Below are 24,955 nucleotides of genomic sequence, written 5' to 3' on the forward strand. Positions count from 1 at the left end.
GCAGCAGAACTATGCATATGATTTATTTTCCCACCCACATGCCTGCTGTTTAACAGCCGGCTTAAATCCCACTAAATGAAGATTGTTCCTGCATGAATCATATACATTTAAAACATTAAAAAGTGTAAAAAATTGACCAACAGTGACAGTACAGTAAATGACATTATAACCTTCATGGAGGTTGAAGTTTCCTTGTCGGACTGTAACATCAGACTGCATTAGTTTTAGCTATAGTGTGGCTGATTATGAACTGGTAACTCAGTGGGGTAACCCTGGATAGTAATCTTTCATTGCTGTTAAAGAGTAGCAGTATGGTGTCAATAGAGCACCATCTATTGGTGATTATTACCAAATATGTTATCGCTGTTGTGCAAAATCCTATATATTAACTGTGCCTATTAGTGTAGTTATGTAATAATGTATCTGTGCTCCAGCACAAGAGGCTATGACTGTATTTTACTCTAAAGGCAGATTTCATCTGAAAATTCCTCCTCACCTCCTCACTCAAATTAATCAACCACGCCCTCTAGTGGGTCTTTTAAGACTGTGCAATATACTGTAGGCCTTCAGCTGGAAAGAAGGTGTACTTATTATGGGGGCCCGAATTTTAACCATGAGATGAGTTAGCCTATCTGCCATGCACCCAGGAGCTAACAAAGAATTCTGCTACACTAATAATGAGCAAAGGTAACTGTAGTGTGAACTAGTCTGTAAACTAAACCAAAGAGAAACTGCATGCACACATTTAATTTAATTTAATTTAATTTAATCAGACAGAAAGTGTTATTTTTGCACTTGAGTGCTTGCTGTGATGAATTGGTTAAATCAAAAATATGTATAGCCTTTGAACAAAACACTACTTGTGAAGTTTTATTCAATTTGTCCCAACAAAGCCTGTTAAATACTGGAATCACTGGATATGTACATCGTGATATGTTCTACACATTTTAACAGTATATCCATCCATTCATTTTATTCCGCTATAGCGTAGATGTCAAGGAGGTAGCAACCTATTTAGCCTACTGCTGTAATCAAACGTCATATCGACAGATCTTGGTGTGTTTGCCGATATACATTAATACATTTTAAAAACCACTATGATATATGCCGATACATATATATCATACCTCATATATATATATCATACCTCAATGTTACATGCTAAATGAATCAAATCTGGACGTTAGCCGTTGCCAAATAGTTTGGAGCCCACACAACTCTGTAGTTTGGGAAGTTGTGGGCAAAATAATGTATTTATCTAGCATGAGGTTCAAGAGTCAATACTCCTTTTCTAAGCACACATGGGTCCATGCATGTAGTCCATGGATGTAGTAATCAGAGCACTTTAGCCACTTTAGCCCTTAGCAATAGCTCCTCTGTGAGAGGCGGGGACACAGCTCGTGCTGCTCCTCCAACCACTTCAAGCCAAACTACGGTGTCGTCACGTGACTCAAGTTGACCAATGACAACCCCCACATTATCCTCTTTGCCGCACCCAAATAGGATGATGGCGGAGGGGCGGAGTCACCACACAGAGACGAGCAACTCAGAGAGACAAACCCGCTCTGGAGCAGGGTAGGGTAAAAATAAAAACAGTGAAAACCACCGTCCACGTTTCATCGAGCACTGTTTATATTCTACCGCATCTACACAGAGAGGGTAAGTTGTGAAACAGTGTGTGTATTCTGCGTGTCACAGTCGGTGTGTGTCCGTTTCAATATGGCTTATCGCTGTGTGTTTTAATGCTGTAGTGTTTTCTCCGTAGAGTCGTGGGCTCCCTGTTTTGCTAATGTAGTGCCTGTGCTGCGGGGGTGTTTGTCGACAGAGGTGTTTTTTCAACCGGTAAAAGCAACATTTCAGTGCATTAAAATGGATCCTTAATCATTTCACATTCGCATGCACGATGTCCTGTGTATAGAGGAAAAACACCCCAGAGTTACGCACAGTTTGTTTTGTGCCCGGGTGTGTCTGTCTTCCCTGCCTCCAGTTTCGTTAGCCCGCTGCTCCAGCTCTCAGGCCCGTGTATGTGTTGGATTGTTTTGCTGGTGCTGTAGCCACGGGATTTATGAGTTACTACAGTTTTATTAATGTTTCTGCACAGGCTAGTGTGCGGTTTGTGGTGTGGGCTAGTGTTGAAGCAGGGAAATCTGTTCTGTATTCTGTGAAGTGATGGAGTCATTTCCTGTACGAGGTCAGACACAAGCTGCATCAGTAAGAGAAGGATCTGGCTGTGATTCTTTCAGATATTATCACTATTGTGAACATATAAAATACATGCTATCAGTGCCCACTTTTAAAGTATAAGACAAATGTTCCAGGTTTTTAAAGCGAGCAGAAAGACAATAAAACAGTCATGGTCAGACATTGACCTTACTGTAATAAATAGACATTGATGAATACAAACAATCCTGATGTGATGTATGACTTTTTGGATACGGGAACATATGTATGTTTTCTAACAGGCTTATGGCCTGTGCACACAAGAACAAGTTTAGGAAAAATACACTACTTTGGAAAAAACGATGATGTCATAGTCCCACCTCTCTCTTGCTCTCACATTCGCTGTCACTATCACCATTGTAATCATCTTCCTCTCCTTGTGCTTGGAGGTTGTTTGGTCTTGCTTTATGATCACTTGGTCCCCACCATAGTTCCCTGGGCTTGGTTCATCCTGTTTCTGTGACTGTTTACATTGTAATGCATATTTATCATTCAATAAAAAACAAGTTGTATTTATGTTAAATGTTAAATAAATGTTTGCACACCTTGTGCATTCTTCTACATCTCTTCTATTTTTGGTGTATTTCTGTAAGCAGCTTTACAGCGCCACATAAAGGCCTGGCATATGTACTGCAGCGTGTCTTTCTGGGGAGTTATGTGAGGGTGAATTAATTTTTTAAGGCCAAAAAAAGAAAAGGTTGTGAAGGGAAAGTTGTTTTTCATTGTGGATTAGGCCTAAACGATGACATTTTAGGGGGAGATAATGTATTTAACTTAGTGGTTTTACTGCTTCAATGTGTCTTGTTGATTGACTAACTTGTTTTCAGGCCCTAAACTATGATTAGGGATGTCCCTCTCTATATTGTACCTGCCTATTGATACAGTACATGGTCATGCAAAGTCAAACTGCAAATGTTTCTGTGTTTGTATAAATTGATGGTCACTTCATGGATTTGGAAATTCTGTTGGAATGAGTAAAAACGAGGCAGTCTTGCTCATGTCAGTCTGGCCCTATTTTTGCCACCCTTGTCACACAAATACAAACACACTGAATCTAGATACAGAGCTCTGTATTTGTTTTACTCCCACTCCCCACGCCCACACCCTTGACTGCAGTGCAGCTGAAAATGTGTTCCTCATTTCAAGTCCTTTCTCTTTTTCACTCTTTTCTCCCTTCCTTACCACATTTCATCACTTAGCAGAGTTTTTTTAGTGTTGTCTTTTTTTAAATTAAAGGTGGAAGTGAGGTTGCATTCACACTTCACAGGTCGTTAAGGGTCATGTTATGCTTGTGTCAAATTTTAAGCCAAAGCCGGAGTGTGAGTGCAGGGAAACTGTACAGCAAGGGGTGTGTTGTTTCAGATGGCTATCTTCCACCACTCTGTCCTGTATGGCATGCGATAAAACCTCTGGCCACAGACTGTAGTTGCACGCTGACACAACAAAGACAAAGACACATTTTTTACATTTTCACATATGAAAACATCACAAATTAAAATCTATGCTTGCTAGTTACTATCTGGCACACTGGTCTATATATGGGACAGTGCTAAGTTGACACCAAAAGCATTCCAACTAGTCATGGTAGCCAGTAACACACACACACATGCACATACACACTCTAAAGAGCAGTTGCTTGTGGATTCTTTATCCTGAGTAATGACAGGCATCCAGCTCTGAGATATAAAAGGCCCCGTCTGAGTGCTATTTAATGACGGCTCAATGCCTGAAACACCAACTGCACACACGCACACACACACACATACTGAGATTGTTAATCTAAATTTTTTACACGCACATCAATCTTTTCATTAGCAATTTTTTGATTGGCACATTATTGGAAAGGACTAAATGGATCTTTATTGAAGAGCATATACTAAAAAGTTGATTTGAATGCAAAGCTTCCGTCTCACAAAAGAGGATCACAATATTATTAGAATATGTAAGGCCTATGCTGAACATTTTTGTTTCCTAAGATACACACCATTAGAGAGCAATCTGATGCTTCGGTTTTTATTTTTGACATTGTGCTCATTGCTGCCTCTGTGGAGAATGAAAACATCTGTGTCTGATGGTGTCATTGAAAGTGCAACTCATAAGAGTCTGTCATCTGGAGGAAACCCTGCCCTTGCTTAATACAACAATATTATCTTGTCCATTTTCCTTTTTAGGATATATCCAATGTGCATTCCTTTGGTGGCTCTGTTCACACCTGCTGTTAATCCTGGCCTGGGTGATCTGACCACAGATAAAACTCTGAAAAATCCCACTGAGATTTATTATATTATAGGTCAAATTTGTGTGGGATTACCCGAGTTGGTTTTCTGGATGTGTTTCAATAAAGTGATTGAGATACCAACAACTAGTCACAAGCAACATCCCCTGGCACAGTGGAGGCAGACACTTTTAATTTAATGAATCAATTCCCCACTAGTGCTTGTATACCGGGACAAGGGCAGTCGTCCAGTTGAAAAGCATAGTTGAGCAACAACCGTAGCCCAATTGAACTGTTCATGGAAATTTTCTGTGTATTGTGTCACGCTGATGGTTAAAAACAGCACTTCTGGCCTTAACAAATGGAAATGATGTATGTGCTTATTTGCATTTTGTCTATTGAAGTGTGATTTCTATCACAAGTGGTCAGTTTAAATGTGTGGAGGCAATGTTTAAAAGTGTGAACCGACACTCTGAGCTGTCCATCGTTGATTGCCCAGCAGCAGACAGGCTAATGCTAATCAATTCACAGATGGAGGCGATAGTCAGTCAGTGAACCCACTGCTTTGGATTTAATTGCACTCAACTGACAGTGATGACTACTGGATTTAAGATAACACACTGTACTATTGACCATCTGTCAAACCAGATGTGAACCATAGCATCACACACACTTTTCGATCATTGTTCTAATGCACATTGATAAAATCACTGATAAAATACCACATCTCCTGTTCCTGTTCTCCTGCCACAATCTGAGATTTCCTTTGTTTTGATGACAATGGAGCATTCTATTTATTAAAACACCTCTACTACATTCACACCCTGCGCAAACTCTCTTTGACTTTGAAGAACCCCAGAGTCGAGTTTTACGTTGGATGGACACAAATTGAGACCTTTATAAAAGATAATGTAGTTGCTGGCTGCCTGCATTTGCTTCCTGACTGGTTATCCTCGGTTACAACTTTAGCAGCAGTTAATGCAAAGTGTTGTCGTTACGTGGCCATACAGCCAATCTGAATGGACATCATTTTAGTTTGCATGTAACCAGTAGAATAGCAGAAGAATGCAGAGACTTACTGAGGGTGAGATCCTGTATGTAATGCTCTCATTGCGCTGTTTTTGGGGAAGCCAGTTGTCTCAATGAGCACATGTAGGGGACAATTTCCCTTTGCTCCTTTTGGAAATGTCAATGTTTCCCACTAAAGCATGTGTCCTGTACTGTAAAATAAATGGATGTGATCCTGGATTCATCATCACAACATTTCCAGTCACTCTGTTTTTAAGAAACATTACCATGTAACCTTCGATTTGCAGAGTGGTTTGTAATTTGCAGTGCCACTGTTATGCTCATGGGAGTTGCATTACTTTCCAATACAGGTTATCTGATAAACATGGTTATGAAAGCAAGGGTGATTCCTTCTTTCTCTCACTCCAAAACATCGTCAAGTGGAAGGGCTGGGGAGTTTCTGGTCGTCCCTATTTGCCCTAACATCATATGACATTAACTTACTGACACTAATAAATAGCTGCTTCTTATGCATGGTTACATCAAGTTGAGTAAACAGATCAACAGCCGTAGTCAACTGTTAGGCATACGGCTTTCCTTGCGTGCCTCTCATAGTCCATGTGTCATTAGAACAAGGTTATGAGATTGGAACCTTTGGAACTCGCATTGTTTTATATTTGTTAGTTAGTTGGTTAGTTTATCGGTCAATTTCTAGTTTTAGATGCTCAATGCTCAGTTGTCTAGAAATGCATGAGCACATTAGACCCACACAGAGTCACAGAGCTCTTTGAATCCAGTGTAAAATGAGTAACACTACAGTTTGAAGATGCGCATCTTGTGACATTGACAGGCTTGCAGTGTGATCATGGCCTACAGCTGTTATTACATAATCTTGTTGAGGCTTCCCCGCATCACCATGACAACATGTTTGGTTTCCATAGCAATTGCACTTCTTAACAGGAGGAGCGCAGGCTAGCTGAGCCTCTGCACCTACAGATCTGATAAGAGGAGCGAGGCAGGGGTATACGTGCGGTGAGGCAGGGGAGCCTGTGGCTGTGAGTCGGCAGAGAAAGCTCTGTGCAGCCACAGCCATTGTTATTGCTACATTATCCTTAAGAAATACACAGCTGTGAAAAAGATGCACTTGAGTGGTGTCTAGTATTGCACAGCTGGAGGATTCTTTTAACATCTGTGGTTAGGCAGGGTGCAACAGGAAATGAGTTAACTGAAGCTGTTCCTTTAGATGACCTTAGAAGTGACCCTATTATCAGCAACATAAACAAAACAACATGGGACAATTAAAAATACAGGCTGTATATTTCAATATTATTGGGGTCACTTCTAAGGTTTGAAAATACCTCATCCTTTTGTCTTTATCGTCATGCATCCTTGGAGACACGTAACCAAATATTTATAGTTAATAGAGCCTACACTTTATGTTCTAGAATTGAGAATTGCTAGAGATACCATGATACAATATTATCACAATATTGCGATATACTGAGTATTTGCAAAATCATATACATGTATTGCAATATACTCAAACAGCTCGAGTGTGAGGGAACACTTGGCCCCATCTAATGGACTGAAACATTAACGTTAATTGATTTTATTGCTAATCCACAAAAGGTTTAATGTTTATTTGTACTGATACCCAGTAGTTTTCTTATTCTGCTGATCTAGCAGTTATAGTGACAACATATCCACTTGTTTTAGGGCCCACAACTGCCAGTCTTACCTTTGCGGCATGTCTTCATTGCAGAATGTCATACATCCTGTCAGAGTGACACAATTAAACCAGTCATTTATTAAACTTTAAATGAATGCTCTTATCACCCTAATCATTTAGTTAATAATGTCACCTCCCCTTATGTAATGAGTACAGACCAATAATTGGCACCTTTTATAATAAGGCTTGACACAGAAACCTTGACTAGAGTAGGTGACCTGAGATGGTTTAAAGAGGTTGGGTTTGATTTTGGGGAAAATCTCACAGTAATAATGAAAGCAGACAGGAACAGAGAGAGGGTCTGTCTGCTCTCAGTGTGACACTGAATGCTTTAGGTTTGGTCTACAGTTGCTATGGCAGTTTTGGCTGAACATTTGTATTGATGCAGGCTAATGGGCTCTGCATCAGTTTCAGCTGGATCAGCTCTTTATTACCCATGCATGGTTGCACTGCACACTCACATTTATCCATGGTCGTCAGTCCACCAGTGTCTTGCAGTGTCAGAGCTGGGGTGTTTGTGTTGTGACTGACGGTTGGAGGCTCTTTCCTCACAGAGATCCAGTCCGATGAACATGGATCTATATGAAGTCTGTGTTTCTCTGGCTCTAGTTCTTTCCCTGTTGTCAGTTAACTTGTTGGTACCACAGTTTAATGAAAAGTGTGGTGATTTAATGGCAAGGTTTGGGTTTTTTTGTTTTCTCTAAAAATAGCAGATAGGAGAGATGCGCAATGCTCATTATTGTATTGTACAGAATAAAGTATTGAAATGTCTTTTTTTTGTCTAACCAGTCCAAAAATGATTTTAAACCAATCGAAATAAGTTTTAACACGATTCTGTTTAGTCCCATGTCAGTGTTCCAATCAAGTGATATATAAAGCTCTGCTACATATACCACAAACTTATAAAATTATTATTCCATTAAACCTCTAAAAGTAACTTGAATAATCAATCAGTGTCTTGGTAACACTTGCTTCTAATATTATAAAGCTCAATGGTTAAAGAGTGACTATTCCGTTTTTATTTGCCCTGACAGTTTAGCTGAGTGGTGTTGTGATTACAGGAAACACATTGTGGAAGATAATTTCAAACCTCTGTGCTGGGAAGAGCAGTCACATGATCATGTCATAAATAGTTTATTTAATAGTTTAATTTAATTCTGATGGTTGGACATTTGAGGGGACGTGTGGAGGCAATGACGAAACCACCATTGCCTCATCCCACAGATGTTTTGTTTTGATAAGTCTTAACAGTTAAGATGTGTAAGAAAAAAGTGGCAAATATTTGAAGCGTGCCTCAAAGTCAAAACATATGATTCACCTGAGAGCTGATGGTCCAGCAGTTAGTAGTAGGCCTGCTTAGTTTTATCAGGGAAGTCTGTTTGTGCAGAGCAATCACACAGATTTAGGGAGTGGAAAGTTGACCTTTTGGGCAAGTGATGTGCATTAGTTGACAAAAGATTAATTTTCCCTTCTCCCGTGCAGGAGTCCATCCAGGATGAACGGCGATTCAGGAGCCGGAGTTGTGACGGTCCCCCCTCCCACCACAGCCCCCCACAAGGAGCGGTACTTCGACCGAGTGGATGAAAGCAGTCCGGAGTATCAGAGGGAGAGGAACATGGCGCCTGACCTGAGGCAGGACTTTAACATGATGGAGCAGAGAAAGAGGGTCTCAATGATTCTACAAAGCCCGGTCAGTGGAACGGCTATATTGATTCTTTGTGTTAATAGCCCTTTTTGCCCAAAGATTTGTGGGTATACCTGCGATTTCTGAACCTGGGTGAAACCCTCTTAAAATAGCTATGCTACAGTTGTTACCATTTTGTATTTTCTACTTTGATCTGTCGTTTTAACTAAGTTGCGAGAGATTTGTATTTTTTATTTATTTTTTTAGACACAGTTGATTGGTGTGCACAGCCAAACCTATTGTTTTCACATGTGATTAGGCTCCTTTCAGTGTAAAGACAGCATACCTGTCAGTGACACATGATGGCTCCAGTTTATTCTCCATCAACAGTGTCCTAGAATAACCCAGGACAGAGACATGTGCTGTGTGAAGGCCGATTGTATGTGTGAAAAGCACTGATGTGTTTAATCCCCCCCAAAATTGGCCCTGAATGGTACATGTACTATTTCTGCCAACTGCTGCCAACATGTCAAACAATCTTCTTCTTCTATGTGTATCACTGTTTTCCTTTCTGTTTTCTGTTTTGGCACTAATCATGTGCCCCTTACATTTTTTGTATGTTTTGTGTCTGTGTTTCCAACTGACAGGCGTTCTGCGAGGAGCTGGAGACAATGATCCAGGATCAGCTGAAGAAGGGGAAGACACCCACAAGCCTGTTGGCCCTGCAGCAGATCGCAGACTTCATGACCACCAGCATGCCTTCCATGTATCCCGCTGCACCACAAGGAGGCATGGCAGCACTCAACATGAGTAAGCACAAAAGAGAATACATGTGTGTGTGACTTTCTGACCTCGGGCCTTCTCTGTTCATGCTCACAATGAATAATGCAGCGCCTGACTCATGAGTTTCTGGACAAAGAGTCCTGTCTGATTTCATCTAATTGTTTTTATTCCTAAGTGAGATGGGGTTTTTTTTTCTGCTGCTGTCATTAGAGACTCTTGTTTGGTTCTGCAGAGAGCTGTTTATTTTTGTCAGTTCTCTCAGCATTCTAAGTATAATAGTGTGGCGAGATAATATACAGTATGCGACCACCATCTGTTAATTTCATCTTTTCCTCTCAGGCTTGGGCATGGTGACTCCCGTGAATGATCTGCGGGGCTCCGACTCGATCTCCTATGACAAAGGAGAGAAGCTACTTCGCTGCAAGCTGGCTGCGTTTTATCGGCTTGCTGACTTGTTTGGCTGGTCCGAGCTCATCTACAACCACCTCACTGTGAGACTCTTATAAATTACAGTATACCATGCCAACTGATTTTGTCCAACTATTAAATAAAGATGAAGCAAAACGATGATGTCTCCCACAAAGTGTTTAGTTGCAACTCTGAAATATAAGTAATGACACTGGCTGTTGAGTGATTATTGTTAAACCAAATAAATAAATTGTAATCAAGCCTGACTTCCCCCTGGTCTGTAGGTGAGGCTGAATTCAGACAAAGATCATTTCCTTCTTGTCCCTTTTGGTCTCCTCTTCAGTGAAGTCACTGCCTCCAGTCTGGTGAGAATCTGTGCTGTTTTCCAATGGAACAGTTCTCTATTTCTCATGTTTTCCTGTGAATGAAAGCATTCTCTTGATTTCTCTTCAGATAAGTCCACCTCTTTTGTGATTATATGTTGTTGTTTGGCTAATGCTCTGTCGTCGGCCCCCCTCTGTCATCCAGGTGAAGGTAAACCTTGAAGGTGAGATCGTTGACCGGGGCAGCACCAACCTCGGGGTCAACCAGGCCGGCTTCGTCCTCCACTCTGCCATCTTTGCTTCGCGGCCCGATGTCAAGTGTATAGTACATGTACACACATCTGCAGGTGCTGCGGTAAGGGACAGTGTGTGCACATGGAAATTCTATGCCATCCATCCATGCAAACAAAGACATCAACACTTAATGACCCCATGTTTTTGGACTTTGTTTGCAGGTGTCTGCCATGAAATGCGGTCTGTTGCCCATTTCACCTGAGGCACTGTCTTTGGGTGAGGTGGCCTACCATGACTATCAGGGCATCGTGGTGGATAATGACGAACAGTTAATTATACAGAAAAACCTTGGGCCAAAAAGCAAGGTAATAGCTGAGTGAATGTGTGAATATGTGTGAAAATGTAATTAGATAGTTAATAAATCCATGAAAAAGCTGTAGTTTTGTTTGGTTGACTAAACCAACATAAGTGTTTTGTGTGTGGTTGGTAGTTGTTAAATAATTCCCCCTGTTGCAGGTGCTCATCCTGAGGAACCATGGGCTGGTTTCCGTTGGTGAAACGGTGGAGGAAGCTTTCTTTTACATCCACAACTTGGTCACTGCCTGTGAGATCCAGGTAGGGAAAACACTGAGCTCTAAATCTTGTCAAAGCAAAAACCTACTCTGATGTTTTTGTGTCTTCATTTAAATCTAAATTGTCGGTTTTTGTATTCAGCATGACTAAGCCTTAATATATTTTGTACTTGTTAGTACTTTGTCTCTTTGTTTGATAGTATACCATACTGTGGATCCGGATGTACTTAAATTTTGTGGCATATTGTCCCTGATGTTTGTTGGTATATTTCATTATTGTCCATCTCTTGTCCACATCTTTGTTGGATGTCTGTATATCTGTGTATGTCCTCACGTCTACATTATTTTCTCTGTGTTTTCTGGTTTCGCTGTGCTTTCTTTCTCCGCCTGTGCTCCCAGGTGCGAACACTGGCCAGCGCTGGAGGTCCTGATAATTTGGTGTTGCTGGACCCAGAGAAATACAAGTCGCGTCCAAAGGTCCCTGAACCAGTCGGTGACGGGTCCTCTACACACCCCAAGTGGCAAATCGGGGAGCAGGAGTTTGAAGCTCTCATGAGAATGCTCGATAACCTGGTAGGTACTAAAAAAAGAGGAAAAACTTTTGAAAACTGAAGAATGTAGCGACAGACTGAAGTGAGGATTTACTCTAGCATGCTGTGGCTACTGGACCCTCAAGATTTACTAAGAAAACTGTGATTATTGCACATATGAATGTAGGATTGGCAACCAAAGAAGCATTCAGTCTTCAAAAACAGAAATGAGTGTATATGTTCAAATGCTTACGTTTATATTGTGACATGTTTTGTTTGGGTGAAATGATCCTTAAGAGGCCCTGTTTTTAAGAATTGGTGACATCTCATGGCAACAAAAGGAGGAATCCTCTCATCACCCCTCCGTTTACCGGAAACGATGTGAACTCTTTCCGTCTCACCATTTAACCACTCTCTGTGGTTTCCCCCTTCTCCTTTGTTGGTGTATGTATATGTGCCATTCAGTTTTGTTTGCATTGTGAACCTTCCACCACAAAATGCAATATGCCAGTCTGCTTAAGTGGTGGTTCAAGAGGGCGGCTTTCGTAAAGCAAGGCCCTTGCCTGAAGGGCAACATATAAAAATGCTTATCCTAAGGCTACGAAAACCAATAAGATTTTCTTTTGAAGGCAAACGTACTAATGTGTTGTACAGTATATTACTCCCTCCTCAATGTTACATAGTGGACCCTCTTCACTGTGTACCAACCAATTTCTAAACCCCTGTTGTTTGTCGTCTGCTGTCTTGTCTTCCAGGGCTATAGGACGGGCTATCCTTACCGCTGCCCATCCTTGCGAGACAAAGGTAAAAAGTACAGTGATGCGGAGAATGCTCCCTCTGCCTACGGTGGTTACTCATATGGGGAGGACAGCGACTCAGGTGCTCGCTCCCCGCTGAAACACAGCTTCCAGCGCGGCCAGCGTGACAAGACCCGCTGGCTCAATGCCGGCAGCCGGTCTGATGAGCCCTGCGAGGATGGGCCCGAGGGCGGCAGCCCCAAGTCGAAGCCTAAGGTGTGGACGAACATAACACACGATCACGTCAAACCCTTGCTGCAGTCTCTCTCGTCCGGTGTCTGCGTGCCAAGCTGTATAACCAACTGCTTGGTCTGTGCCTACCTTATTGTTCATAGTATAGATTTTACAGCTACCTTGTTGGTGGAAACGGGTAGGTGGACGGCATTCTGAGCTCCTGGGGAAAATGAGGAGTTTAACTAAGAGTACAAAGCTGCGGTCTTTGTCTTTAGACTACCTTGTCTTGGGCCTGCTCACAAGCTAAAGATATTACATTTCACAAGTTTTAGTCTCAAACTCAAATTTGAAGTGTCCTGTTAACCCACCTTTCCAGTAACCTCTGCTCTTTCGCTTACCTTGTAGCATAGCTGTGAGTATTTGTTGACCCTCTTTACTCTTTCACCCCTCTGGTCTCCTAATGCTTCATGATGCCGGGCCAGCTGCCCACAGCATGCCCCACTGCATGTGTAGTAGTGAAATGCATTGTTGCTGTTGATGTTTTTCCCAGAGGAGCGAGCAGCAGGGGTGTGGCATGAGTCCTCAAGTAAGTGGGCAGGCGAATGTGGACAGAACAACGTAACGTGTCGCTGCAAACACACCACATTGTTGCTCACTCAGTAATACACACGCCTTAATTTGGTCTCTGCATCTTGATGTTGGCAAAGAGTATTCCCAGAAAGAGTCAGGAGAGTGGATCAAGGAAAGGGGGAAAAGTCAGTCAGATTTGAAGAGAAAATCGATCAATAACTTTTCCAAGTGAGTAAACTGAATTCATTTCACATCTAATAAATGAGGGAGGTGGCATTGTTTCCTGAGTAACTGTCCAGAATAATGCCAGATACTTTAAATACACTTTGATATATAAAGTATTAAAGGTCACACAACAAAGTGAGGACATCCTTGGCAGAAAGAGTTATGCAGCCCGCTTTTAAAATTTTATTTATATTATATTTCAGTTTCTCCCTAATTTCTGGTTTCAGTTTGATTCTGAAAATGGTTTTGAAATTTTCAAAGCCTGCATGAGTGGATTTTGTTTGAAGAAAAAAAAGAAAAAAGAATGACCTAAAGCTATGGAATATGACCTGACTTTATACTGATTATCTCCTGTTGGGAAAGTAGGAAATGTTGTGTTGTGAGACTCAATCTCAGTGAGTATATCGTGTTTACATGTTCATCTCATACTCAACCGACCCAGCCCAGCTGCTTCCATCCAGTAACCCCTCCTCATCTAGCCTCTGGTTTGGCAGCTAACCAGTAAAGCTTTTAGTAAACACAAGAATGAAGTCATGAGCTTATGCTTTCCACTGCAAACTACATGCTGAGTTTATGAAGATTAAAACATGTTGCATGGGAGCTAAAAATTTGATTTCTATCGTCATGCGCTGCTCATTCACTCTGGTGCAAGAAATGGGTGACTTCTTTTTTCCCCCCTCCCTAAGTCATGCTGAGCATTACCAGGTTTATGAAAAGTAGATGGGATATTCTTTCCAACAAGACAGTAAATGGTTTCATCCTCTGCGGGACAGACACTCTGTTGACCTATACGATTGTAGCTTTGTGACAGCAGCTTTTACGTCTCTGTCTCAGCGTGGACGAGTGTCCATGGGTGTGTCTTCTCTCTCATCTCTGTCGTCCTTGTTGTTGTGTATCAGCCTGGGAAATGACTTTGGTGATGCCAGCTCACCCCTCACTGCCACTCTCGCTTCGTAAGCCAGCCTCATCGTCTCAATCATCCACCCACCCCCACCTCGGCCATCCCCTGCTCCCTCTCCTCTCGCTAACCACTTCACCTCTCCCTTCCCGTACTGTTTCTCCCCCTTTTCCTCATATTGTGATTTTTCTTCTCAGTTTTCAGTTCATCTCCGGTGTGCTTGTCCTTTTTAAAATTCTTATAGCTTATCAATGATGATGACAAAAGGCTTTTGTCAGGTCGTTCTAACATCACCAAAGGGGCCTGTATTTATCTGAAGGATGTTTAACATAATAAGCCACATTTGATACCTTATTGTATATTTATAGTACATTTTTATTACTAATCTAACCCTGAAATAGCCTTTTCTGTGTATAAACTTTCCGTTCTCATTAATTTTCATTCACAAAATTGTGGAAGAAAATGCTGTGCTCAAGAGACATGAGAATAACAGCACAACAGAACTGCGGAGGGCACTTAAGATTTGGTGTTAAGCTGCTTTTTGAATTTATAAACATCAACTCCCTTATGTCTGATGTTGTCATAAAACATGCTGCACCACCTTTGAAATGTCACTTGCCGCTGCTTGTGCAGGCTCTGCTCTGAATTTTGTCTTGATTTAACCTTGACTCGTTTACAAAGTAATAAATAGCTTGTGTGTGTTTCAAAAAGTGATGGAAACTTGTTTGCAATGCACATTAACACAGGCATTATCTCCTGCTTTAAGTGTTCTTGATGCATTTCTTTATTTTTATGAGAATGTGACTCCACACATGTAAATATTGTGTTATGATCACACCTAATGCTCTCACTTTATATCCTATAGTTCTGTTCCATTCAGTACTAGTGCCCTAACAATACATGCTTCACTCTACTATTAGATTATGTAATGACGCAGACAATAATCCAATATTATGTGCTTAGGAAATAGCTTAAGAGAGGATGTTGTCTACTATGGGTGCTAAAATTAAACGTATTTCCCTCAGTGTTCCTCATCATCATTGGTTCTCATTTTTTCCATTCAGACGTTTTTACTGTCATCCAATTTTGTCCGTTTCAGTTCAGCATGTGTTTGTATTGTGAAGCCTGCATAGTATTTATGTCTTTGTTTGCTTGGGTTTACATGTCAGTCAACGCATCTGGTTGCAGATGGTTTTAACACGTCATGTGGTATTTACAGTGGACAAAGGAAGATGGCCTCCGTCAGGCTGCCGTAGCCAATCAGTTCATCCCATTGAACACCAACCCAAAGGAAGTCCTGGAAATGCGGAATAAGGTATTACTCGTTTCTTATAACCCATAGACAAGGTGGTGCTGTCGTTATCGTCTCTTTGTGACATGAAATGTTGTTGCTTTTAGATTCGGGAGCAGAACCTACAGGACATAAAGACAGCAGGGCCCCAGTCTCAGGTTCTGTGTGCTGGCACTGTTGTGGAACGCAGCTTTGTTCAGGTCAGTCTCTCATCTTAACACATACACACTTCACCTCTACAGTGGTCCTGACCTGGAGTTGAATATGTGTCATACACAGATTAATAATTGAAATCGCTTCTGTGAGGCTCAAACAAAACTGTGTAACTATTCTGTCCAGGCCTGGAGACGCCCCCTTAAACCAAAACCCTGAACTGTGTGAATATTTTTCGTGTGAAGTTTTCCTCAACACTGAGCTGTGATGAAAGACATTTTGCTCTAAATTGTGATTATTATGGAATCCTTTGAGGCACCAGTTTTGAAGGAGAAACTTCACCACGTGTCCTCCATGTCGTTTCCCAGAACATGGGGTGACTTTGTAACTGTGACATTATTTTCTAACCACAGAGACTTTCAATCTGGCAGGTGAGTAGCATGTAGGCGAGGTAACCTCACTCTGCTCTCCTGACCTGCCAGCTCCAGCCTCGGGTTGTCTCCATTTTCATACATGATTGTGGTTTTTTTGTTTGTTTGATTTTTTTTACCCCTCCTTCTGTTCAGTAGTTCAGAATCATGGTTACCTGTCTCAGCATTTGTAGGCATTTTTTTCTCTTATAAAATGTCCAACAAAACACCCATAACGGTGAAGAATGATGTCTTTTTGTCTGTGCATGGGCTCTTTGTCCTCTCTTAGACATTCAGGTGTTAAGCCTTATTTAAAATGTCTCTTTTGAGTTCAGTTTGCATGGTTTATTTATCCTTCGCTGGATATCTCTGCTCACCTTCTGCTAAATGGACAAAAATGGCATTAGAGGCAGAAGAAATATCCACATTTTAACAGAGCTATTAATTATACTATATTGCACATTACTGTGAGTTCTAGCCGTACCTAAAACTGACCCTGGTGTGTCAGTGGTAAGATCATAGGAGGCTTTACAATGCATGCGTCTGGCTGTTTCCTCCAACACTGCTCTGCTTTCAGTCCCCACATCATATTCCAGAACAATCTCTCTGCATGTATCACCAGTGCCTGTTTGTGGTGTGTGTGTGTCTGTTGGTGTGTGTACACAGAGGTGGAAAGTAACTCAAGGCAATAGTTGATCAAGATTTCGCACAGGACGAGCGTATCTACTTTTGAAAAAGCGGGTTTTACAAATCAGTCTACTCTTGTGGTGCTTTTGCATTCACTCTAATTTTAATAGTTTTTTTTCTCAGAACAATGTCTTTCCACCTTTTGTGCGTCCATGCGTGAGAGGTGGTACAATGTGAACGTCTGCACACACACACACACACACACACACACTTGCGCCTGCCTGACAGACTGCAAACTTTGACTGTGCTGGTGTTTTAAGAGCTGGGTTGTGCCTCCACCCACCTCCACTGGGTTTGCTATTGCAGGACGCCCCTCTGTCTGACTGTACAGACACTATTGACGGCCTCGATGTGTCCGAGGGGTCCTATAGTCCTGCTAAATCAATTAGAAAGGTACTTAATGATCCAGTCACAAATCCTTTTCATTCATACGTTACATCATCCCTAAAGTCATTTCATAGCTTCAAAATGGGCACTTGATGTCGGGGACTGTACAGATGTAGTGAGGCTTAAGATAGTCATATCCAGCTGTTTATTTTTGTCTGGAACTTAAGTTGAGGTGCAGTTAAGAGATCAGGTTTGAGATCCAGTGCACGTCAGGTAGCTCTATTTAATCTTGAGCCACAAACCACTTTTCTTTTTTTTCTTTTTTTGTTCATTTTGTCTGTTTTATTTCTGTGTGGTAAACTTTACTGTTGGCTTTTTAAATTTGCAGTACTTGTAAATAAACTGTTATTCTACATTTTAATTTGTGCTTCTTACATTTTGAAATGACTTGATGGTTTTGACTTCTCATGAAACGTTTGTGCTTATGTTGAACTTTTCATCTATGGCTTGTGTTTCTGCTCATGCATCTAATCTTTATATATATGATAGCCCTTTTGAGACCTATGTGAGATTATCTGCCATTTGACCTGACATTTAACATACTGCAGCTAGATTTCAAGATGTTTCGACTTCTCATCTTCTCCCAACTTTCTTCTGTTTGTCCTAAAGGGGGAGCTTGTGACTGCGTCCAAGGCCATAATTGAGAAGGAGTACCAGCCCAAGGTTATTGTCAGCAAGCAGGGTCCCAACCCTTTCACCAAACTCACCGACCGGGAGCTGGAGGAATACCGCCGGGAAGTGGAGCAGAAACAGAAAGGGCCTGAAGGTAAAGATGATGAGAGGAGCAGAGATGGTTAAACAAACTGATGGGAACATAATGCACAGACTTCCAGACACTGTATTCATCTGGGACATATTTATGTATGAAATACAACACATAGTCACATAAATGAAACATAAAAACACAGTTGTAAGCTATTTTTTTACCATCAACATGATACTTGCAGATACTTAAACCCATGGTCATGGATTGAGTTGTGGTGAAATTCCTCTGTATTTCTTCACACTGTTGTGAGTTCATGTCAGTGGTTTCTTCCATCTGTTTTGTCCCATGAGAAGAAAATTGAGATCATGAGTGTCTTAATACGTGTTTACTTAACAATCATACTGGAGCTATAGGGGTCATTTTATGTTTTGTTTTAAACTACCTTAATATAGAACAGGTATTTTTAATAAAAATCTAATCAAAATAAAACGTGGATTAAAGAGGGGGAAGAAAATCCTTGAGAATGATCTAAAACTTGAACATGGCTACACTGTGATGTTATTATCTCTCCACACACGCACACATACTCATGGATTCACAGTGCAGGGACAAGATGCTAGTAGGGAGGGATCCACCTCCAGCGTGACCTGTCCTGAAGCGGTTACACTGCAGAGAGGTCAGTCCTCGGGCTCCACACCTCTGCGGTCTGCAGCCGACTCGCCCAGCTCACAGAAACTCCTGCCGACGCCGGCCTCTGAGCAGAGTTCTTTGTCAACGGGCGTCTCCAGCAGGACAGAGCTGGCTCAGGATGTCGCCGGCTCTGCAGGGACACTAGCTGATGACGTTTTTTCCACCACAGATGAAGTTTTTTTGGCTCCAGATTCTCCGCATAAGGAGTTCCACTGTGCCGTGCTGCGAGCCCTCAGCAAGGACACGTCAGTGGTAGAGGCAGCCAAAGGTACAGCAGATGAAGTGGAGTCATGGCTTAACTTTGGCCTTCCGCTTCCCCTTCTCCCTGCTCAGCTCAGCCCTGGTCCATGTCAACATACCGCTACACTAGGAGTCTGGGCATCCCTGCGTGCTGTGTCCTTTTTCCTTTTTCTTGGGGGTTTTGGAGTCTGCTGCAGTTTTTTTATGATGTGCAAGCACCCTTCAGTCTCTAAAGCCTCTGCTTGATTATCCCCTCCCTCCCATTCCCTCTCTTTGATGTTTTGTCCAAAGGTATCAGAGCTCTGGCAGATCTGATACCTTTCTGCAGTTTGATTGGACGAGTAGCTGAGAAGAGAGGATAAGCGGTGGAGCTCACTTTGAGATTTGAAACCCACCCCCCTCTCTTCCAGGACACTCAGTTGTCATGTCAAATGAAATCACTTTTGCAGTGGAGTGTTGTGCTAACATTTGAAACTTAAGTCTGAGCTCAATCATCCAATCAGAGCATCCCATGTCTGGATATGAAAAATGGTGTCATCCTTCTCTTCCTCCTAACCTGTCCTTTAAAAAAAAACGTGGTGTACACTGTCCGTCTTGTGCCTCTCACTGATTTTCATTAATATTAAAGGTAATTTTGGTTTGTTTGGGATATTATAAGGTTGCTTTTAATGGGACTTTTTTGCAGTGATCTCTGAGTTAAAATATGACAATCAATGAATCATTGAATCATTCAGTATTAATAAAAAAAACAATTCATTTGTAGGGAGAAAAGATGGCTATATTCCAGATGATCCAGATTCATTCACTTCTTGATCCATTTTATTATTCTTATTATTATTTTTTTAATCTCACCTATTTAGTTGAGGTAAAGAGATTCTGAACTGTATTTATATTGATTTCCTTTCAGACCCAGATCAACTAGTAGAACCTGAGGAGGAGCCAAAAGGCCAGAAAGTCACCTCTACACCACCCAGCACCCCAGTCAGAGCAGAGGAAGAAGGTAGGTTGGCCTGATACAATCGGTTAAACTGGCCCGGTCCAGTTCTATCTGGTTCTGCATGGCTGGTAGTTTGGTTTTTTTCTAGGATCTACGCAGGAAAATGCATAAACTCCTGCCTCAACATCTGCCTGTCTGTCTTGGGGTCTGTTGTTTTTTTGTGGTCTTAAATAATACTACTACAGTGGCTGTGATGTGTCTTCTGTAATAAGAGGCCAAGAGGTTTTTAGGAAAGAGATGGACAACTGTCGGGGCAGATAATCCAAACAAAACTACTCTCTGGACTTATTTTCAGGACATGTTTCAGTGTCATAGAAAAATGTGTCCGTTTATCTACTTTAGTCGACCCCAGTGCAGACATTTCCGTCTATTTTTGCTTTCTTTTTTTTTTTTATTCAATCCCTCTTGGTCTTTATTACTATTGGATTACACCTATGTACCAGCAATATCACCAATGATGATACTTGGATTGAACCTAAAAAAAAAAAAAACATCCAGGAAAGTGTAATTGGCATAATTAAGATTTTCTTAAACGAGAGTGCAGACAGTGATGGTATCATCAGCATGAGGGAGGGAGGGAGGGAGCGAGAGGATCAGTAGTTTTGATCGCAGGTGTAATCTAATATGCAAGATGTTCTTATATAACATGTCTCTAAGTGTACAGTATCTCCTTTACCCATTCCCTCACATTTGCCACATCTTTTTTTGGGGGGGTCTACTAAGAATGGTACCCAACCATTCTTTTTTTCTGGTGGTTTTTTTTTTCTCTTCCATATTTGTTTCTTTTTTCTTTTTTTTTTATTTGAACTCAGTGCCTGTGGTTTGATCTGCATAGACATTTGTTTCTACTTGTGCTTTTTTTCTTCTTTGTGGCTGCGATTACAATCAGGAGATGGAAATACAAAAGAGTACCTGTTGCCATAGTAAGTACGTACAGTTCCACCTCCTCGCCACCACCTCCCAGTTGCCCGTCACCCTCCTCCACGTCTGTGTTTGAACATATACCCTCTTTTTTTTCCGTTGCATGACCTCAGTAGCCGAGCTGTTATTTCGTCCAAACTAATCCATTTGCTGGGGATTGTTGAACTGTTTTTAACTTTTTTAGCTTTTCTCAATCGGTCTGTGTTGACGGGGCTTCTTTCAGAGCTCCTCCACTACACATCTCCTCTGTTAGTCACGTGTCACCATTTCTACTAAAATAAAATAAAGTAACCATGGCAACTTGGCAAATAATTGCAAAAACAAGCTGCTATACTGGCACATTTCTCCTCACAGCCTTTTTCTGAGATGTGATATAAGTCCCGTGCGTCACATTTACCAAAATGGTACGGATGAAAAATGGAGGATGTTTCTGAAATAAACCCCATGACCTGCCAGACCTTTTATGTTTCCTAACCTCTCTTTTCTTCCTGCCAACGACTCACAGTCGAAGTAACCAACCTCACATATATGTTCATTCTTTCAATGTTATATGACTGTTGATGTTTTTCACTCATGGAAAAAAAGAAATCAGGTAATGTTCTGAAAACATTTTTGAATGTTGTTTGTCTTTCAGACGAGAGTTTCACCAGGTACATTGATACTTTTATTTTAGTGTGGCTTCTGACTGGCTTTGCTGGGACTCACTGGTGGTTTAGCTTCATAGGGGATGAAGCCTAAAGCTTGGCTTGTGTGGTGTTTATTCTCTTATTATTTTGTCTGTGGTACATTGTCGGGGCTCATTTCTGTTATCGCAGATATGAGATGTAAAATGAAGACTGCTGCTGCTGCTGTGTGGTGTTCTTGGGTTTCTGGAGCATGTGAGCAGAATAACACTTGGAACAGAGCTTTAGGCTTTTTTTTATGTTCAGTGTGAGGCTGCAGTAGTGGTTTAAAAATGCTGTGTTGGGCCACTGATCCCTGAAGGTCTGCTGAAGTGGACCTCAGAGTCTGGATCGGCACAAGCTCCTGTTGCTTCTCTAACCTGCTGTTTCTGCTGAGAGTCTGTCTAAAGAATAAGTCACCATTTGAAACTATGCAATTAACAAACTGCAAAGGCTGCAACTACGTTTTAATTGTTCTATGCCAGTTAAAAAAAGAGCAATACATAAAAGTTAAAAACCACCTTCAAATTTCTTATGCTTGGATATGGTATCGTATGTGGTACTGATTTGTCTTGTTTTAAATCTCTTAACAGTACATATTTAAACTAAAGCTTGACTTTACTCATTATTCCCTCCCTGGACATGTTATGCAACCTCACATGTGTGGCTTTTCTCATTTAATCAGAATCCCTGAAAACATTGCAGTATATTGTGTTCTCTTGTAGACTTTTTTTTGTTGTTTGTTTGTTTGTACACAGGGTGCAAATGAACCAGGGAACTGCACTCATTAAGATTTCCCTGTTTAAATGAAGGTAAAAGGAAAAAAAGTCAGTGGTGGAAGAATGAATCCTGATTGTCAAGATCAGATTTTCATTATATGTTGCTCGTTTTCTGTCTCAAAGGTAAGAGGCAAAGCTGATGAAGTAAGTCAGTCGTTAGTGTTGTGCACTGCAATAGAAATAATTACACCTGCTGGTTTGGGAAACGTATGATCTCAGATCATGTCAAATGCTCTATTGGCTTTTAAGACTGAATCTGTCTTTGAAGTGGTTTGTTTACACCATTCTCATAGATGCTACCAGTTCGTGGAAAAATGGAGGCTTTAAAGTAGAGAATCATGTGGATTTTCACAGTTTATCCAGTCATCAGTCTGTATTGGCGGATGTGAACGCTCAGCAGTGCAGATCCTTCACTTTCTCCCCCTCTGATCAATAACTATCCTCATTTCCCCCTTCCCACCAGAGTCCTTCCCTGAACAGAGCTATAAGGATGAGAGCGATGCTGCCACCCTGAGACAGACCCTTCCAGATTTAACACCCGACGACCCCTTCGAAGCCCCAGCACTTCCTGTCGAAGACTCCACCTCTGCCCCTGCCACCGCAGATGTAGTCGAGGGGGAGGAAGCGGCCGACGCTGGTGACCAGGACGGTGACGAGTCCCCGGGCAAATCGCCCTCCAAGAAGAAAAAGAAGTTCCGCACCCCTTCCTTCCTAAAGAAAAACAAAAAAAAGACAGAGTCCTAGGTTGGAGAATTTTGGATTGGTCCTCAAGGCTGGCGTCCGCCTCGTTTCATTTTGCTTCTTGTCTGCTATCATTGCACCCTTCGAGCAAGCCACAGTCACACAGTTGCGCTTTTTTCTCTTTTTGATATCATTTGTCGTTGGCTTATTAACCTATTTTTCCTCCTTAGTGTGTGCCAATTGTGTATACAGTGCAACAATTATTGCATAAAAGGTTTTTTTTTATTAGTAGAGGCTTTTAGTTGTGAGTGAGTGATGCAGTCTGTCTTCTGCCTGGCCTTTCATGCATGTCTATTACCACAGGCCCACTGGCTTAATGTGAGGATTAAGGACTTAATCACCCTCTTTTTTTTTTTTTTAACAGAGTATTACTAAACTGATGTAACCACTAGAATGTATTGGAATTGTATGAAAATGTCAAAGTGTCTTTTAAAAACCATGAACTCTGACAGATAAGCTTTTGTCAATTCTGACAGGACTACCAATTCCATTGTGTTTACTTTTACCTGTGAAGCAGAGCAAACCACACCATGTCACATTAGCAGGCCAATGAGCAATACAGTACAGATACTCGCCGTAGATTTTTGTACTTGTGGAGTCGCACAGAGTCCATATTATCCTGTCTCTAATCCAGTCTTTTGACCAGATCATCTGTATTCAAACTTAATCTCATCCGCAGTTTGTTTACATTTTAAAAACTCTAAAAAAGTCTTTCACCTTTAATCAGTTGGCACACCCTTAACTTAACAGGCGTGCTGTTAAGTGCTTCAGGTTTTTAATGTAAAAAAACAAATCAGATTCATTTAAATCACACTTGCTGTACATTTTTACGAAACATGGGGATACTGGGCATGACTCAGCAAAATGGGAGTACAGGTGTAAAGCACAGTACTCGCTGAGGTAGATAATGTAATTGCTATGAAGGAATGTATAAAAAAAACAACCTGATTTTCATCTTATCTTTTCATTTATTGTAATTATTAGTTTTGACTTTGTTTTGAATGTACCCTTTGATTTCTCCCGTGTCTCTGTGAAAGTCCTAAAAAGGCAAATATGCTGTGTATTGTGTGAGAATACATTTGTCATTTTGTTGATTTTATTTTTTAAGTCTCTCACTCTTCCTCCCCCTCACAAAGTAGATGGAGCATAACGTCTTGCTGTGAGAGAGCACTGTGAACCTTCCCGTTCGTTAACCACTGTTGTTTAGATCGTCATAGTGCAAGTAGATACAGACGAGGACTTAACAACAACAACAACAACGTCACTGTTGCAAAGCTGCATGATTAATCATCTTTCAGAACTGAACTTTTCTGTGTCGCGCTGAGTGCACAGACTTGTGTCGCTGAACACCTGTGTGTTTCCAGTTCCAGTAAAGACACGTTGTACACTGGAGAAGACATTACATGTTTATTTTCCTTGTGTGTAATCAATTGTTGGTGTTGCAGCGCTTGATGTTAAAGGGCATTAATACCAAGGCCACCCACCCGTGCATTGCTTCCTAACTTTTCTCCATGCTGTTGTTGTGAATGGTTTTGTCTAATTCACGATGAACAAAAAGGCAAAATTGACAGGAAGCGTCACCTTGTGTGAGACGTTCAATAAAGTCGGCCTTTGTTCGCTGCAGGTGTTTTTTTTACCTACAGTGCTACATGCAAGCTGATTATCTAACTCCTTAAGGACTGCATGTATAGAGTGTATACTGTCCTTTACATGGCTAACTATCCTTTTAATTTACATTTGTATTTTAGCTTTTGGTGATCTGTTTTTTTTTTTATTTGAGTCAACCATACATTATTTTTCTTTTCGATATTCTGATTTGTTTTCTCTGTCTCGGCTGCATCCACTTAAAATCACGGCATTATTCTGTTTACATACCTAAAACTTCCACCTCTCTTTTCTCATGGTTCTGCCTCTTTTATAACCATGAATAAAAACACTATCTTTAAAGTCACTTTTGTCTCCTAGCATTCATACATACATC

The 24,955-nt window shown here is 41.2% G+C and overlaps 1 protein-coding gene across 17 annotated transcripts; it reads left to right on the forward strand.

Moving 5' to 3' along the window:
* Positions 1 to 1,511: 1,511 nt before the first annotated feature.
* On the forward strand, positions 1,512 to 24,925 carry add1 (adducin 1 (alpha)). Of its 17 annotated transcripts, none has more exons than XM_044015931.1 (18): positions 1,512 to 1,659; positions 8,655 to 8,862; positions 9,444 to 9,606; positions 9,919 to 10,070; positions 10,272 to 10,352; positions 10,516 to 10,665; positions 10,766 to 10,909; positions 11,061 to 11,159; positions 11,516 to 11,689; positions 12,402 to 12,752; positions 15,530 to 15,625; positions 15,709 to 15,801; positions 17,848 to 18,004; positions 18,546 to 18,902; positions 19,782 to 19,874; positions 20,761 to 20,794; positions 21,427 to 21,442; positions 22,697 to 22,748. In XM_044015931.1, coding segments are annotated over exons 2-17 (2,340 nt in total). In that variant the 5' UTR covers positions 1,512 to 1,659; positions 8,655 to 8,667; the 3' UTR covers positions 21,428 to 21,442; positions 22,697 to 22,748. The 17 variants fall into 17 exon arrangements, with proteins under 17 accessions (XP_043871866.1, XP_043871867.1, XP_043871878.1 ...); XM_044015932.1 differs by lacking the exon at positions 22,697 to 22,748 and adding an exon at positions 22,213 to 22,230; XM_044015943.1 differs by lacking the exons at positions 20,761 to 20,794; positions 21,427 to 21,442 and adding an exon at positions 17,158 to 17,244 and having other exon boundaries at positions 12,402 to 12,659; positions 22,697 to 24,925.
* The last annotated feature ends 30 nt before the right edge of the window (positions 24,926 to 24,955 follow it).

Source organism: Solea senegalensis, unplaced genomic scaffold (genome assembly GCF_019176455.1).
Source record: "Solea senegalensis isolate Sse05_10M unplaced genomic scaffold, IFAPA_SoseM_1 scf7180000014041, whole genome shotgun sequence".
NCBI classification, from domain to species: Eukaryota; Metazoa; Chordata; class Actinopteri; order Pleuronectiformes; family Soleidae; genus Solea; species Solea senegalensis.

Bases quoted from the DNA above. Each gene is read 5' to 3' on its own strand.
- add1 (XM_044015926.1), top strand. From the start codon at position 8,668: ATGAACGGCGATTCAGGAGCCGGAGTTGTGACGGTCCCCCCTCCCACC. The intron at 10,910-11,060 runs GTAATAGCTGAG...CCCCTGTTGCAG, and splicing joins ACCTTGGGCCAAAAAGCAAG to GTGCTCATCCTGAGGAACCA. The intron at 19,875-22,696 runs GTAGGTTGGCCT...CCTTCCCACCAG, and splicing joins AGTCAGAGCAGAGGAAGAAG to AGTCCTTCCCTGAACAGAGC.